At 45.3% G+C, this 18,341-nt stretch overlaps 1 protein-coding gene and 1 pseudogene across 4 annotated transcripts in view; both read left to right on the top strand.

Moving 5' to 3' along the window:
- LOC141060134 (calpain-8-like) overlaps nucleotides 1-12,925 on the top strand; it is a 77,401-nt gene extending 64,476 nt beyond the window's left edge. For all 4 annotated transcript variants that reach the window (XM_073556417.1, XM_073556418.1, XM_073556415.1 and 1 more), the window contains 5 exons: nucleotides 7,127-7,195; nucleotides 8,880-8,958; nucleotides 9,328-9,444; nucleotides 11,101-11,159; nucleotides 12,766-12,925. In XM_073556417.1, the coding sequence (XP_073412518.1) occupies nucleotides 7,127-7,195; nucleotides 8,880-8,958; nucleotides 9,328-9,444; nucleotides 11,101-11,159; nucleotides 12,766-12,789 (348 nt within the window). In that variant the 3' untranslated portion in view covers nucleotides 12,790-12,925. The remainder of the gene's footprint in view (nucleotides 1-7,126; nucleotides 7,196-8,879; nucleotides 8,959-9,327; nucleotides 9,445-11,100; nucleotides 11,160-12,765) is intronic.
- Nucleotides 12,926-15,321: 2,396 nt separating this feature from the next.
- The window catches only part of LOC141060156 (calpain-2 catalytic subunit-like), a 34,098-nt pseudogene continuing 31,078 nt past the window's right edge, over nucleotides 15,322-18,341 (top strand).

The raw sequence follows: 18,341 nt of genomic DNA, 5'->3' as shown, positions 1-18,341 counted from the left end.
ACACATGTTGGGAGTGTGATTATTGATTGGCATTGGTAGATGCCTGCTGTATTACACAGCCAGCATATGCTTGTCACAGAGAGATCAGAGCTAAGATAAACTCTTATTTCTGCCATGAATCTTTTAAATGCAGTTACCAATCTTTGACAGAGGCATTTAAGGTTCATGATCTGGGGACGTACCTTACCATGCATCTATTGGCCTCCACCTCAAGGCGATTGTGGGGTTGTGAAGGTTTGGTATGGCAGCCAGGGGACCTGATGAAGGTCACCATACCTGCCATGTCGTTACTCCTATCAAGCTTCCATACAAGGTCGTAATTTTTTTTAGATTCTGCAAACTACATTTGCAAATAATGGTATCAAAATTTTTTGCCAGTACAATTAGCCTCCATATGTGTGCATATTGAGTAATTGGCTAAACATGGATAAATAAGGTTGCTCTTAGTAGTGTGATGCCACACGCAGAAGGTAGACGCTGAAACATACGTTGTGGTTTTTCTGGTTTTGGCACCACAGTCCTGCACTGGTACCTATTTTGCTCCAACTTGTTTTTGCCCTGCTTAGATTTGTCTATGTCTTCTTATGTGATGGATCTGAGAATAACTATATACAAATTATACGATTGGAAGAATTGACTTAGGGAAATAGATAATTTAGATAGTACCATACAGTATTTTTTCATGTAGGATTGTGGGGCCACATAGTGGTTTCCCAATTCTTTTACTTGTTTCTTTTTAATCAGTGTTTTGTGATTTTTCTATTTACAATAAAATACTGATAACATTATTTACCAATGTGGTTCTGTTATGCATTTGTTTTCTATATGATCTATCTGGCTCTGTGTACGGAACCGTTTGGTTTGTCCATGTGTAAAGTCTATTTTGACATACTTGCAATGTGACTGTGGACACATTTGAAAATTGTTGTACTGCAGTATAAAGAGCAAGTTTTCAAATAAGATGAAAAAAAAAAAAATGATTACAAAAAATCAAATCACCCACCTCATTAAATCAAATACGGTGTGAGAAGAGGACCAAAATCCGACGCGTTTCAGAATTCCTTTATCAGGAATGGTACTCAGTGAATCTGGATGGGCTCAAATACCTGAGGTGGCCTTTTCACACCGTACTGCCCAGTCTCACAACAGACCTCCTTGTACTCACTAATCAGAAACCCTATAAATACCAGCCGTTATGGATGAGCGTTTAACCGATTTAACAGATGTACATATTCACCATTTTATTGCACAAATAATCAAGTGCTGACCCCATGACTGCCCCAAAATAGGGACTCAAAATAACCACTTATGGCCATTGCAGAATCATCATTCAGGCAAGTATGATCCGTTACTTGTTGTCTCAACAAATAGCCACTCAACGTATTAGTGCCACATGGCGTGGAAGGGTGGCCTCAAGCTAAATTTTGCTCACCAGTCCAAGTTTAGTTCTAGACTGATTGTAAGCAATGCCTGAAAAGATGGACTTTTGGTTCTTACCGTAAAATCTCTTTCTTGGAGCCTTCATTGGGGGACACAGAATACCATGGGTGTATGCTGCTGCTGCTAGGAGGGTGACACTATGCAAAAACAATAAAATTAGCTCCTCCCCGGCAGTATACACCCACCGACAGGCACCAAGCACCTCAGTTGGTGAAAAAGCAGTAGGAGAAGCAACGAGAAAAAACTCGAACCATATGTACCAACCCAACAGGGGACTCTAAGACCCAACACGGTACAACTGAAACAGGGAGGGTGCTGTGTCCCCCAATGAAGGCTCCAAGAAAGAGATTTTACGGTAAGAACCAAAAATCCATCTTTCTTTATCGCCTTATTGGGGGACACAGAATACCATGGGACGTCCCAAAGCAGTCCCAAGGGTGGGAACAGCAAAAAGGAACGAAAGTAACCGAAAGGCTCAGGTCGGCCGGTGAGCCACCGCCGCCTGCAGAACCTTCCTACCAACCACAGCATCAGACGAGGCCTGGGTATGAACCCTGTAGAACCTCGTGAAGGTGTGCAAAGATGACCAGGTTGCAGCCTTGCAAATTTGCATGGCCGAGGCCTGGTGACGAGCAGCCCACGAAGCCGCCACAGCCCGGGTGGAATGAGCCTTCTGGAGCGCGCTAAGAACGAGGTTGAGATCCCACGGGTCTATTGGCGAATGATGAGGGGGAGCCACGTGGGAAACCCCTTGTAGAAAGGTCTTGACCTGTGGTAGAGAAGCTAGCTCTCTTTGGAAGAGGATAGAGAGAGCGGAAACCTGGCCCTTGAGCGTACTGAGGGACAGACCAGCGTCTAACCCAGCTTGAAGAAACCCTAGGATAGACGGGATAGAAAACGACATTGGGAAGACTCTTCTATCATCGCACCAACGGAAAAAAGCCTTCCAGTACCTATAGTAAATGCGGGAAGAGGCTGGTTTCCTGGCTCTGATCATAGTTTGAATAACCTGACTGGACAGACCTGATTCCTTTAGAATTGCGGTCTCAATGGCCATGCCGTCAAACTCAGAGACTGAGAATTCTCGTGGTAAAGGGGGCCTTGCGAGAGAAGGTCTGGACGGTCCGGAAGCCTCCAGGGAACGTCCGCGAGCATGTTGACCAGTTCCGCGTACCAAGGCCGTCTTGGCCAATCTGGAGCAACTAGAATCACTGGTACGCCTTCCGATTTTATCTTTTTGACCACCCGAGGGATCAATGCCAGAGGCGGGAACAGATACGGAAGTTGAAACTGGGACCACGGAGTCACCAGTGCGTCGCATGCGACGGCTAGAGGGTCCCTGGACCTGGCTACGAACTGCGGCACCTTGTGGTTCATCCGAGATGCCATGAGATCGACATCCGGGGTGCCCCAACGGTCGCATATCTGAGAGAAAACCGCGGGGTGCAGGGACCATTCGCCGGACGCTAGGCCCTGGCGACTCAGAAAGTCGGCTGCCCAATTTTCCACCCCTGGAATATGGACGGCGGAGATTGTCGGAACGTAACGTTCTGCCCAGCGGAATATCTTGGCCACTTCTGACATTACCTGTTTGCTGCGCGTACCCCCCTGATGGTTTATGTACGCCACGGCCGTGGCGTTGTCCGACTGAATGCGGACCGGCTTGCCGGAAAGGAGGGGCTGCCAGTGAAGAAGGGCCAGGAAAATCGCCCTGATCTCCAAAAGATTGATTGGAAGGAGAGACTCCTGTGGCTTCCAGCGTCCTTGGGCCGCTTTCTGATGGAACACGGCTCCCCATCCTAGAAGGCTCGCATCGGTGGTGATGATTTGCCACTGAGGCGGAAGGAAGGACCTCCCTTGGAGAACTGACGCTGGCCGTAGCCACCAAGTGAGAGACTGCCTCACTCTGAGAGGAAGCCGAATAGGACGGTCCAAGGACATCGTGGTCTTGTCCCAGGCTGAAAGCAGAGACAGCTGGAGAGGGCGAAGGTGATACTGCGCAAAGGGCACTGCCTCCATGGAGGCCACCATCTTCCCCAGGACCTTCATGCCGAACCGAATGGGAATGGGAGCAGGCCTCTTGAGAGTTTTGATGCACTTGGACAGAGTTGTAAATTTTTCCTTTGGAAGAAAAACACGGGCTAGCTCCGTGTCGAATTCCATACCCAGAAAGGTCAGACGCTGGGTGGGGACCAGAATGGACTTCTCCTTGTTGACTAGCCAACCTAGGCGGCTGAGAGTGTCCAGGGTTATCTGAAGGCTCCGGAGACAGTCCTGGCGAGACGAACCCTTGATCAAAAGATCGTCCAGATAAGGGATGATGAGGATCCCTCTGGAGCGAAGGATGGCCATCACAGTCGCCATCACCTTCGTGAAAACCCGGGGCGCTGAAGCCAGGCCGAAAGGAAGAGCTGTGAACTGAAAGTGGTCTCCCTGAAACGCAAATCGAAGATACTTCTGATGTTGCACACATATTGGAATGTGGAGATAGGCATCCCGAATGTCCACCGAGCAGAGAAATTCCCCGGGCTCCATGGAAGCAATCACCGACCGAAGAGACTCCATCCTGAAATGAAGAATCTTCACGTGGCGATTGAGCAATTTGAGGTCCAGAATAGGACGAAGAGAGCCGTCTTTCTTCGGGACTACAAAGAGATTGGAGTAGAACCCGGAAAACCGTTCGTCTGAGGGAACGGGAACAATGACTCCGGCGGAAAGAAGGGAGGAAATGGCCTGCAGAAAACCCGGAATCTGGGCCCGCTGTCGCGGAGGCCGAGACCGGAAAAACCGTCTGTTCGGGAGTGAAGCAAATTCGATTTTGTAACCGGATGCGACGAGTTCTCTGACCCAAGCGTCGTCTACAACGGACAGCCAAGCATCCGCGAAAAAGGAAAGTCTGCCGCCCACCCTGGAAGAAATTCCAGGTGGGGGTGACCCGTCACTTAGACGAAAATCTGCCGGAATTGGCTCCTGCAGATCTGGAATATTGTCCTCTAGATCTCCAGCGAGGAGCGGGTTTGTAGGAAGGTTTCCTCTGATCCCGCTCCCTGGTGGCAGGCGGCCGATCCTGTTGAGTGGCTCTCTCCGTGGCAGAGAAGGGACGAAAAGGCCTGAATGGTCGAAACCCCCTTCTGTTGAAGGGACATTTTGGTCGAGACTGGGGAAGCGAAGTACTTTTGCCTCCAGTGGCATCGGAAATTATCTGATCCAGCTTTGCTCCAAAGAGCCTAGAGCCATGGAATGGCAGATTGGTAAGCGACTTTTTCGAAGTAGTGTCCGCATTCCATGACTTTAGCCAAAGGACTCGGCGTACAGCTACTATGTTGCTGTTAGCCCTTGCTACGCAGCCGGCCGCGTCCAAGGAGGCGGCCAAAAGGTATTTTCCCGCCTGGTTAATCTGATCTGCAAGATCTGCCAATTCGTCTTGAGGAGCTGACGCTAAGATGCCTCTGCGAAGGATTTTTGCCCAAGCGGAAATGACCTTCGCCACCCAGGCGGATGCGAAAATAGGGCAGAGAGAGGCGCCAGATGCCTCAAAGATAGACTTAGCCAGAGATTCAATCTGCCTGTCAGTAGGATCTTTGAGCGACGCCCCGTCTGGCAGAGAGAGCACCGTTTTAGAGGCTATCCGGGATACTGGAGGATCTACCTCTGGAGCCTTGGACCACTTTGAGAGCAGTTCTGCGTCAAAGGGGTACAGAACGTCCAAATACTTGCGGCCTGAGAAACGTTGTTCAGGGCGCTCCCAGTGTTTGGCTAAGGTAGTATTGAAATCGTTGTGATTGGGAAAGGTTCGGGACGGATGTCTGGCTCGTCTAAGGACAACCGAGCTTTCCTGAGCTGGAGCCTCATCCTGTTTAAGTTTTAGTGTTTGGAAGATAGCTGCAAGAAGACTATCGACCATGTCCCGCGTTTTAGAAACGCTGTTCCCCTCAGAGCTAGCTTCCGAATGAGAATCATCGCCTGACTGAAGGCTGTCATCTGAGGAAGGAGAAGGAGGCCTGGAAGCGGAAGGGCCCTGCGAGCTCGAGGACGAAGTGGACAGAGCCCGCTTCCTAGAAAACCTTCCCCGTCTGTCTCTCTGAAGGTCGCGGTCAGGTGCGGACGACTCACCCCGAGAGGTGGTCGGGGCAGAGGTGGCTGAGGATAGCTGAGGTAATCGTTCTAAAACCTGGACCAGCGACTGTGATACTTTTGTCAAGTCAGAAACAGACTGTGACATTGTAACGGCCCACTCCGGGGGGAGAGAGGAGGGAAGAGCGCCCTCCGCCCGGGACTCTGTGCGCTCCTGAGATGCTGACATATTGGAAGGACTGCAGGGGGGGCAGAATGGAGACGACTGACCCGATGCCCACTTCTTTTTACAGCGCGCACAGGCGTAATAGATAGCGGTGGGCCTGAAGCAGAGATCCCCTGAAGGGGTGGGCATAAGTAGACTGCACTGAATGGCCGCAGGATTTAATGAATAACTGCCGAGGAGAGCTAATCCTTGCCTCAGAGCAGAGCCTACCGAGATTCTGTGAGCAGCAGAAAACGCTGAAGTGTCCCCCAAACAGCGCAGGAAGGAGTGAAACAACCAGGAAATCCTTGTGCTGGAGGCTGGGGGCGGAGCTTAGCGGCCGCTCCATGACTGGTTAACAGCGAAGGAGAGGGCATGGCCGAAGGAGGAGGCTGGCATATGAAACGAAAAGGAGCCCTGTGATGGGCTAGTAAAGGCGCGCTGAAAAGAGCGCGCTCAGGAAGGGAGGAGGGAGCACAGCGATGAGGAGACTGTGAGGGAAAGTGAAAGTGAAGACGCCGCAGCCCCATGCCAGCGCCGACATAACGGAGCTGATCTGACAGTGGCCCTGGGAAGTCTGCCTCCCCTGCTTGTGACGCTGTGTGGTGAGTGGAGGAATCCCCAGTGTCTCCCTGGGAGTGAGAAACAAGCGGCGTGAGCGCGCGGCAGGCAGAGAGGGCGGGAAATTCAAAAATTGTGGACCTGAAATCACAAAGGTACAACTTCTGCCATTCACGGAGGTTATGCGGGGCCGGAGGGAACGTACAGGCACTTACCTGACGTCCCTGAAGAGGATGACCACAGGGGCCCACGGGGAAACGGCAGGCCGCTGGGGGGAAGGGAGTCCTCTGTACCCGCATCCTGCAGAAGATGGCTTGAAACACCTGCGATCGCCGTCTTCCTCTCAGCCCTGTCCCGAGAGAGGGGTGAGGAGGGGGATTCGGCAAGGACTAGCCACCTGTCCACAACCCTTATCACCGGAAGGCGAAAGGGAAAAGTCCTGCCTGCGGTACTGAGAGTTGCGATGTGGATGACACCACACTGCTCGCTCAGCCGCATGATATGGGAAATCAGGGTGACAACTACACCCTGTTTCCCGATGGAAAATAACCTAAAAGACAAAAGAGGGAAAAATTAAAAAGTTCAGACTAAACCTGAAAAGAAAAATGCGGATCTGGGGAGATCCCGGTCCGCCTCCTATAGACACTAAGCACAAACTGAGGTGCTTGGTGCCTGTCGGTGGGTGTATACTGCCGGGGAGGAGCTAATTTTATTGTTTTTGCATAGTGTCAGCCTCCTAGCAGCAGCAGCATACACCCATGGTATTCTGTGTCCCCCAATAAGGCGATAAAGAAATATTCTCTGTTTGACTGATGGAAAAAACCTTAACTGCAGCATATTATCCAGGTGGACAATAGTAAGACCTTGAGCGTAGATGAGTTCAAGAAGACCTGGCTGAAGGTGGACAACTACTGGGTAATGGTATCTTTTTCTTCTTTTTTTTTTCCATGTGGAGTCAAAAAAACAGAATTTAAATAAATGTGGTTTTGAAGAACACACGATTTTGAGGCTATTTGATGCAATTTTTTTTATACCTTTTTAGTGAATTTTTAATGCGTTCTTAATTATAATATGGTATACTTTTATACGCTGCGGATATTTTTGTGCTTTTTTTTGCAGCAAATATCTAGCCAAAAAATAATTTAAAAAAAAAAGTGATTAAAAACAAAGGAACGATTCATGTGAGGAAAACACATCAAAGGATTGACATTTGTTATTTTTTTTTACTGCATGGGGAAAAAAACATCAACATGTAAACCATAGATATGTTTTATCATTTCAAAGAATTTGAAACTTGATGCAAACAAGTTTGAAAAACAAAAATTGAAAGTTGGTTTAAAAATAAATGTAAAAAAACATAAAAAAAGAAAAGTTTTTTTTCACTTTTTTCACTGTCTTTGGCTAGTTTCACATTTGTGCTTTATAGCGCTGCGACGGCCTGCGCATGGCCGCCGCTAAGCCCCGCCCCCTGCCGGCTCCCTGCCCGCCCCATCCGGTCATCGCCTCCTACTAGCGTACATGGGCGCTTGCGATCTGTGCACCCTATCTTTAGCATAGGGTGCGCAGTTCATGCGCTGGCTGTGCGCTAGCAGGATTTTGCCGTGCGCTGCGCACTTTAGAAGGTGCGCCGTGCGCGCCGAAATGCAACATGCTGCGTTCGGCGCACACGGCGCACCTTCAAAAGTGCGCAGCACACGGCAAAATCCTGCTAGCGCACCCTATGCTAAAGATAGGGTGCGCAGATCGCAAGCGCCCATGTGCGCTAGTAGGAGGCGATGACCGGATGGGGCGGGCAGGGAGCCGGCAGGGGGCGGGGCTTAGCGGCGGCCATGCGCAGGCCGTCGCAGCGCTATAAAGCGCAAATGTGAAACTAGCCTATGTGTATGTTTGTTTTCTACAGTTGATTCAATAGTCAGATTAGGAAAGTTTTTTCAGTCACACACAATTCAAAAATGTAGATGTTACTTCTTTGTCTGGGTGGGGAATAAAAGCAGATATAAAGAAACAGCATCATGTGCACTGCGGGTATGTTTTCCATTAGAAATAAATGGTAAACTTAGTGAAACTTTTTTCAGGTGGATTTTGGAGTAGAATCCACATTAGGACATACTCAGACAGTTTTTTGATGTGCATGTTTCCATGAATTCCACCCCAAAATCCACATCAAGAATTACTTCAAATTCACTTGCCACAGGCTGCCAATTTAATTGAATGGAATAATGCACCCACAGTGTATATTTTTGCGTCATGTGATACAAAAAGTGTCATGTCAATTGTTTGCCAAATTTTCAATCTGTAAATTTCCAAACAATGTGCAATGAATGTGGTATCTTTAGGTGAACACATCAAAGATGTATAAAAAAAAATAGTGCAGAAATAAAGAATCAATAAATGCATTAACACTTCTTACTTAAAAAAAATGTATGTTCTTAGAAAGATGTGTCAAAATTACGAAAGCTGCTCATTGGTCAAAACTGAGCCTGAAAAATTTGTATCACAAGAATAAGGGAACGTCCCCTAAGATGATGAAGGCTATTCTCAGCTTACAGGAGACAACAGCTAATGGTGAATATGATGTTCTGCTTCTTTTTCCTTTTAGCGCATTTTTCAGTCTGCGGACGATGACAAAAGTGCCACTGTCTCTGCCACCCAATTCCGAAATGCTATGAAACAATCAGGTACCCAACACTACAAAATAAAATAAAAAAAATCACTGCATAATTTATGATTTACGAAGGCTTGTCCTGGGCAGGCCATGAATAATGTGATCCTAGAAGACCCCTTTAAGATGCACTACATGTGTGGCATCTAAGAACCTTGATACTCTACGGCTACCAGCTCGTGAGTAGGAAATATGGCCTTCCTAAAGCCATGATGAAACTTTCTGAGGGTCTCATGGTTTAAACAAGTGCAGAAAGAGTTATACAATGTTTTATCACGGTTTTCGAAATCACATCTTGCAGTCTATTGGAAACCTCTACCATATGATTTATTACTGTGGTTACTCCTGCAGATTTTCACATTCTTTTCTTTTTCCTATTTTTCAGGCTTTAACTTTAATATCTCGATCCTAAATGCCATAGTGGATAAAGTCGGCCCTGACAGCCTGAAACTGGACTTTAATATATTTATTTCCATCGTAGCAAATCTGGAGACCTTGTTCAGTGAGTTGCATAGTTTATTTTCCATATATACAGAGATGATTGGCGTTACATAGATGACGTCTTTCTCTTCCGGCTGAAGTTACAAATTGCTTTTACAGAAGATTCCGTCTCCTTTGCCAAACGGTGATTGACTGGCATATAGTACTACCTCTATAAAAATAGGTTATTTAGTAGCTGTAGTATTATATTATAATGTGTCCCAGATGCGGTAGAAAACTATAGTTCACACCTTACTTGCTGCAGAACATCATAATACAGACCTCAGCTGCTGCAGAACATCATAATGAACATCTCAGTTACAGAGAAACATTAAAGTATACAGAACATCATAATATGTAGTTTAGATACTGCTGACATACTGTTGTGGGCCCTTTAGAAAAGTCAATCAGCCAAACAGTGGACAACATTTTTCCTGAGGCCGATTTTACATCTTGTGGGGTCTCGTAGAAAACATATTTTTAGCAATCACATAGTACTGAAAAAATAAAGAACATTTTAATAACTTATCTATTGCATACATATTGTCCATCGATTGTCACTGGGCGTTCCGGGAGCACTGAAGCTCCCTAGCTCCTCCCCTCTGCTGCTGCTGACTGATGAGCTAGGCACCGCCTCCATTGTGTAGGCCGCATTGATGCTTTACACTATTAGTCACACCAATTGTCACGATCCATTTTTGGATGGGTGGCAGCTCTGGTTCCACTATGATTTAATTGTAACTTTTTTCCCTTCAGATCAGCAGGGGTTAATGCCAATTTCCCTTGATGAAACTGCAGAGTTACTAGGTCAGCTGATGTGGGTGGTGACCTCTCCCACCATTCTTTAAATAGTTACCTGATGCATCAGCTGACTGTCGGTGATAGAGCAATCTGTGTTGAGCAAGCCTGGAGTAAGGAGCTCTCTGGTTGTATTGGTGAATCTGCTGGTTCCGTGGAGTTCGTGGTCATGGTGCCTTTCTTCTGCTGTGCGGTGCTTTGCAGCAGAGATAGTTGTTTAGCTAAGTGTTGTGTTTTTACCTCGGCTGTCTCGTGCTTGTCACTGTCCCCTGTGTTGCACCATCTGTAGTGGTGATGCTAGCGCCCTTGCCGGCCAGTGCACTAGCCAGGGCAGTGTGAGGTCACAATGAGGGACGAAGTTTGTGATGGCGGTGGGGGGAAGGACCCACTTAGGGTGTTATGGGAGTGCAGGGACAGGCTCAGGTTCAAACTCAGGAGGTGTCCATTCCTCATTCCCTATCAGCAGGGCCTTCCTCTCCCCTTTACCATCCCATTGTATGTGTTGTGTCATCCGCTGGACTGACCCCTGTTGGGTCATGACATATCGTGACACCAATTCATTGCAGAGAGAAGGTTTTAGGGTAGCTATACAGCAGAAGAATCAGGACTCTTTCTGGATTTCAGGAACGTCCAGTGGACTCTTGTCTGTAATTGCAGAACATAAGGGATCAAAACTTTATTTCTCTTTTTTTCAGTGCCCATATTTATAACAGGACGTATGTAGCTCTGGCAGCAGCGTGATGGGGCAAATCTGCTGATAGATCCACTTTAAAAATATACAATGGTCACATGTCAGCTGCCAGAGTTAGTGATAAGAGAAAACATGGTCGATCACATAGCACATCAATCTGATAATTAATTATATTACTTTTCTTTACAGAAATGTTTAACTTGATGAATCCTAATCAAGGAGGATCAATTAATCTGTCTTTAGATGAGGTGAGAAGAACAAATTCTAATGCTAGTATTATATATTTTATGAAAAATAGTTCCATCAATAGTGTCAGACTTAGAATTCACAGGCTCTCGGACACATTCACTAGTTACGTCTCAGAAAAGACATATCTCCATCAAGTTCAACCAAAGGCTGTGAGTGAAGGAAAAGGGTCGACGTTCACATCACTTCTTTGCTTCACAAGACAAAATTTCCATTGGTCTGATATCTGTAACAACCTCTCCAGTGGTCTTTTGATGTGCTGCTCAAACTCGTACCTTGATGGGCCTGCTACATTCAGAGTGGTGGAGCAACTGGCCATATTCCATTGTTCGGTGGTTGGAGTGCCAGTCGTACCATAAAGTTAATTGGCTTTGGAGGTCACAGGTTTCTTAGAAAGTGCCAAGATGAATTACAAAATAGAAGAAGGGCAGAGGCAATAGAGGAAAATAGAGGAAGCCTCCTCATTAGTGATGAGTGAGTATACTCGTTGCTCGGGTTTTCCCGAGCATGCTCGGGTGTCCTCCGAGTATTTTGGCGTGCTCGGGGATTTAGTTTTTGTCAATGCAGCTACATGATTTGTGGCTGCTGGACAGCCTGAATACATGTAAGGAATGCCTGTTTGTTAGGAATTCCCACATGTATTCAGGCTGTCCAGCAGCCGCAAATCATGCAGCTGCGTTGACAAAAACTAAATAGCACGCCAAAATACTCGGAGTACAGTACCCCCGAGCATGCTCGGGAAAACCCGAGCAACGAGTATACTCGCTCATCAATACTCCTCATAAATTATTTGCTTGGAAAGATTCGCAGTATTTTTTAGCCCATTTTCTATCACAAATTATAGTAAATCTGCTGGGACACATACAGTTCTCGGTAAAGTCTCCAAAGTGTATTAGAAAGTTGTAGAATGTTTCACATCACAATAACTAAGTGTTTGTTATAATATACTAGTAAATTCTTTTAAGAGAAATATATAATCAGAAAACATCTTTTTTATATTAGAGATTTTTACTTGTATTTTTTTCCTTTAGATAATGAAATTTTGCAATTTTCACATAAAAATAATCCTGATAGTAGATTCAGGCTTCCTGAGCCAATACTGCAGCCGTGTATCTTTTACTTGGAAACTCTGTAGGATCCACCATTCACAATGAGTAGAGTGACAGTGCAGTTTTTCACACTTCTTTCACTTTTACCTTTGCCCAGATCAGAGCGTGATTAGAAAATACTTCAATGAGTCAGAGCCAGACTAATACTGCTTATGGCCATGCAGTTGTGGATAAAAACAGGACATATGAGTCTATTAGGTGAAAATTTCAGAGTTTCAGGATTGTTTTCAATATAGAAAATGAAATGGAAAACTGTAAAAATATTTTAAAAAATAAAATATATATATTTATTATTAATTCAGATTTACACAATAGACAACTTTCTGACACATTGCCATTTAACATACAGAATGATAACCATAAGCCATGATAGGCGCTGAAGTGTTACTGGATCCACTGTCAACTGAGCTGGGTGCTGCTGGCACCGGTCAGGTGGTGATACTAATTACACCTCCTATATAATTATTTTATAATTTATGTTTTGTTTTTTTTCTCACAGTGGCTTCTTGCAAAATTGGCCTAAGAATGGACTCACAGCTACAATGACGAGAATTCAGGAAACATGCTGCGCCTAATATTTCAATAAGCATGGCCAATAAATCTTATTAAATTTAGTGTAATCCAAAAAATGAATATTTCAATAAATTCTGCAGAACATTCTCTTGAGTGATCTGAATGTCTTGTCATCATCATTAGGTGTCATATAGTTTTCTTGCTTGGACAAAAAATAGTTTACATATTCACACAATGACCAACTAAAATGGTCAATGACATGGGATAATCCTCCGCTCGACCATCAAATGATAAAACCATGTTGTTTATTGGAAAGGTTAAAAACAAGGTGGATCTATCAATAAACGAAAACGGATGCGTTTCTGGCAAAAAGTCCTCAATCGGTTCCGGCACCCATTGGTTACACCTTTTTCAGTATTGTGATCCTCGCAACGTGGTGAGCTCAAAGCCGTAGCAATTTCTTAAAATGGACAATGATCTGAGATCCTTTACTTTAGCATCAACTTTTAGGAGAGGTATGAAAAGCTTAGCTTCCTTAGCCTGGAGCAAAGATTTAGTTTTTCTTTACCAAGTCAGACTTGTTTGTTTTTTCACTGTACTCTTCTACAGTCCTTCTTGCTTCTTGCTGTGAAAGTGCGAGATCTTGTGTGCTTTTGCAAGATCGAATTCAAGTTGAGTTTCCTGAAATCTACCATTTATACAGTTTAGGAAGCCTAAAAAGTCTGATACTGCAGAGCGTTGTAAAATAGACTGTTGGGTACTTCTGGTTACTCTCCGTTTTACCCCAGCCACATAGCTGGAAATTATTTGGACATTAAAGAGGCAATATTTGCAATACAGAACTCCATACATTTCCAATTGACTCCATGGGGAACTCAAAATATTATACACATTTTTTCCAAGCAATTAGAGGCTGTTTAATTAGTTGATTTGCTTAGATTTATTCTCTGAAAATCGAATTTTCAGGGGAACGTCAGCAAAATTGGAAAACTCAAAATTTGAAAAGATCCTCTCATCTTTACTACTAACAGTTGGTCACACATCTTTTCCCACTCCAGATGATAGTCAAATTCACAGTTTTTGAACTTTGAAGTTTTATACCAATAGTTAACAAATAAACTTTTCCACATGTCTACTTTACATTAGAATTATTGACGAGAAAGCGTGTTCGCCACTGCTAGATATTCGATCGAGCATCAAGGAGCTCGGGCAAGCTCATTACTTGATTACATGAGCACCATCTGATATACAGCTAATGAACATGTGGAGACTGCCCGATATACACGGTAATGCCGTAGCCATGTCGGATACTAGAATTACTGTGATTGGCCGGCCACATCGCGTCATGCGGTTTTATATAAGACCCGGTGATGCAATGCTCAGCACACTGTGTTCAGGAGGCATTTGAGGGAGAGCGTATTTTAGAGCAAGGATATAGTCAGGGTCTAATCTTGTTATTGCAGTACTTGTATACTGTTCCATCAGCATTTATACAACATTTTCCGGGCTAAATATTTTCCATTCTGTAGTAACACCGCTGTTACCTGCATTCAGTTGAGGATAAATTTAGGATTAGAGACATCTAGGCAGTGTTTATTATTGCCATTGCGATATTTGTACATTGCTGCTGCACCGTTAAAAGAAAAGTCCAATTCAGGATGATATACAATGGGGGAAATAAGTATTTGATTTTGTAAGTTTGCTCACCGACAAAGACATGAACAGTCTATAACTTTAAGGGTAGGTTAATTTTAACATTGAGAGAGAATATCAAAAAATAAATCCAGAAAATCACATTGTTTAAATTATATAAATTTGTTTGCATTTTGAGTGAGAAATAAGTATTTTATCCCCTACCAACCATTAAAAGTTCTGGCTCCTACAGATCAGTTAAACTCTCCTAATCAACTCGTTACCTGCATTAAAGACAGCTGTCTTACATAGTCACCTTTATAAAAGACTCCTGTCCACAGACTCAATCAGTCAGACTCTAACCTCTACAACATGGGCAAGACCAAAGAGCTTTATAAGGATGTCAAGGACTAGATTATAGACCTGCACAAAGCTGGAATGGGCTGCAAAACCATAAGTACGACGCTAGGTGAAAAGGAGACAACTGTTTGTGCAATAGTAAGAAAATGGAAGAAATACAAAGTGTCTGTCAATCGACATCAATCTGGGGCATCATGCAAAATCTCACCTCGTGTGGTATCCTTAGGATGAGCGAATAGCTTCGGATAAGTGCTTATCTGAATAGCTTTAGCGGTTTCCGAATAGCTGTATCGGGAACCCAGGTACCTGGAGCGCTCCCAATCATCACCGGCTTGGCGCGGCAGCTGCATGTGTCGCGGCTGTGTGACAGTCACAACACACACATAGAGAGCCCAAGAAACAGGCTCACCATGCATGTGTTGTGACTGTCACACAGCCGTGACACATGCAGCTGCAGTGCCGAACCACTGATTATTAGGAGCACTCCAGGTATCCGGGTTCCTGATGCAGCTATTCGTAAACCATTCGTAAACCACTAAAAAAGTTGATCATGAAGAAGGTGAGGCACCGGCCTAAAACTACACGGGGGGGAACTTGTTAATGATCTCAAGGCAACTGGGACCACAGTGACCAAGAAAACCATTGGTAACACATTACGCCGCAAAGATTTAAAATCTTGCAGTGCACGCAAGGTCCCCCTGCTCAAGAAAGCACATGTGCAGGTCCATCTGAAGTTTGCCATTGAGCACCTGGATGATTCTGTGAGTGATTGAGAGAAGGTGCTGTGAGACAAAAATTGAGGTCTTTGGCATTATCTCAACGCGCCATGTTGGGAGGAAGAGAAATGCTGCCTATAACCAAAGAACACCTTCCCCACTGTCAAGCATGGAGGTGGAAACATTATGTTTTGGGGGTGTTTATCTGCTAAGGGCACCGGACCACTTCACCGCATCAATGGGAGAATGTATGGAGCCATGTACCGTAAAATCCTGAGTCACAACCTCCTTCCCTCCACCAGGACATTAATAGTGGGTCATGGCTGGGTCTTCCAGCAAGGCAATGACGCAAAACATACAGCCAAGGCAGCAAAGAAGTGGCTAAAAAAGAAGCACATTAAGGTCATGGAGTGGCATAGTAAGTCTCTAGACCTTAATCCTATAGAAAACTTATGGAGGCAGTTGAAACTCCAAGTTGCCAAGTGACAGCCTCAAAATCTTAATTGTTGTGAATTCCCTTGCTCGGACTTCTGAGCCAGAGCTCCCTCTGGTGGTTACTGGGAGTATTGGAGCTGGCCAGTTTGATGGGAGTTTGTCATCTGACGACGATGATTGGGAATCTGAGATTACTGGCTGGGAGCATATAAGTGAGCAGGCTTCCCTTGGTGGTTGCTGGTGATTTCCTCCTTGTTCATTTTGAGTTCTTCTGTCTCCTGCCTGATCTGCATGGTTCAGTTAAGTGATTCTTTCGCTAATCCTTTGCATCTAACCTGGTTGTGCCTTTTTTTTTGCTTTCTGCTTTGTTGCGAGGGTTCAGAGTGCTCCCTTCTGGGTGCAGCGCTGGGCCCCGCTCCATATGTTACAGCTTGTGTCAGTTTGTTCAGTCCCCTGTTATATTAGTATCTTCTGCTTTGCTTCCAGTTCACACCAGAGTGCTGATCTAGTAGGGGTGAGGTCGTGTGGCCTCAGACTTTTTGTATATCAGATGTGTTGGATGTTTTAGGGTTTTTGCATGATTGCAGACAGTATCTTTTCTGTCCTGTTCTATCTAGACAGTTTGGGCCCCACCATTTGCTCAGTCTATTTTCTGCCTATGTTTGTGTCTCATCTTGTCTCACCGACAATATATGTTTGGGGGCTGTCTATTCCTTTGGGGATCTGCTCTAGGGCAGTTTAGATTTCACCTTTCTGGCTTTAGGCTTAGTTAGTTCTCCAGCTGTGCAGAGGCATCTAGGGCATCGTAGGAACGCTCCACGGCTACTGCTAGTTGTGTTGTTAGGATCAGGGGTCTGCAATCCGTTGAGTTACCAACCTCTCTGGTTTCCTGGTGGCTTAGTCTATTCCTGCCATCCTCCTCGCTGACCCATTCATAACACTTAATGATTTAGAGATGATCTGCAAAGAAAAGTGGACCAAAATTCATCCTGACATGTGCGCAAACCTCATCATCAATACAAAAAAGTCTGACTGTTGTGCTTGCCAACAAGGGTTTTGCCACCAGGTATTAAGGGTTCAAATACTTATTTCTCACTGCAAAATGCAAATTAATTTATATAATTTATACAATGTGATTTTCTGGATTTTATTTTTGATATGCTATCTCTCAATGTTAAAATTACCCTACCCTTAAAGTTATAGACTGCTCATGTCTTTGTCAGTGGGCAAGCTTACAAAATAAGCAAGGTATCAAATACATATTTCCCCACTGTAAATTTCTTTTCCCTATTAATACTGGAAAGTTTGCAGGCATATATACAGTAACTAATTTAAAATGCGCAAGGCATGCGGTAAGGGACAGGGAAGTGGACGCGCTGCAGATGGTGTATGCCAAGGCCGAGGCTGTGGGACAGGTGAAACAGTGCCTGCTGCAGAAGCACAACAGATGAGACCTAGCTTCCTGTCCCACTTTGCATGGGGGCTCAGGACACCACTCTTGAAGCCAGAACAGTGCAAACAGATGGTCAGTTGGATGGCAGATAATGCTTCCAGTATGTTTCCCAGCACCACCCTGTCTTCCACATGGTCCAGTCTGGCCAGCCAAGAGTATGGACCACATAATCCTCACCCTGATCCTCTTTCTTCCCACCACAAAGAGTCCCAGGAGACAAGTGATCCTACACTCAGATGCTCCTAGGAACTATTTAAATTTAAATTTATTGATTCTGAGCTCTCGCCCTGTGTGTTTAAAGGGGACATGAGGAGATCATTTGTAGTGATGCCCAAATATTTGAGCAGCCACAGTTAGAAAAAGAGGAACAAGAGATGGCTGCCTACGCTACAGATGGTGCTACCCACATCAACTTCATCCAGTCTGTTCAGTGTGGATGGGCTGAAGAGGAGGAGGAGGAGAGGGAGCATGAGGAGATGGAGAGTCGTCCTCCTGGTGGGGACATGGAAGTCTTGTTTGTTGGAAGTCTGGCACACATGACTGACTTTATGTCCCACTGCTTTTCCCATCCATGTCCCTCACGTTATATGCATTTTGGCTAATGATTACTGGTTGTTCACGTTTCTTGACCCACGGTACAAGGAGAACTTTCCGTCTCTCCTTCCTGCTGCTGAGTCGGCTAGTAAAATGGTGCAATACCAGTAGGCCCTAGTCAAACAATTAGTACAGAGATTCCCATCTGGCAATGCCGGTGGCAGAGGGCATAGATCCTTGGGCAACCAAGGAGGAAAGACAAGGAAGACACACATCAGGTCCAAGAGAAGCAGGGGAACCGCTGCCACCTCACCACCACCTAAGCTGTTGCATCTGCCCCAACCATCTCTTTCCCCATTATCTTGTAGATTGTAAGCGCGCAAGGGCAGGGCCCTCTCTTTTCTGTACCAGTGTATCATTGCAGGTTTGTTC

Source organism: Dendrobates tinctorius, unplaced genomic scaffold, assembly GCF_039654945.1.
Source record: "Dendrobates tinctorius isolate UK_male_01 unplaced genomic scaffold, ASM3965494v1 ptg000232l, whole genome shotgun sequence".
Classification (NCBI taxonomy): Eukaryota; Metazoa; Chordata; class Amphibia; order Anura; family Dendrobatidae; genus Dendrobates; species Dendrobates tinctorius.
Note: the sequence above shows the minus strand (reverse complement) of the source record. Positions and strands in the feature narration are given on the sequence as shown.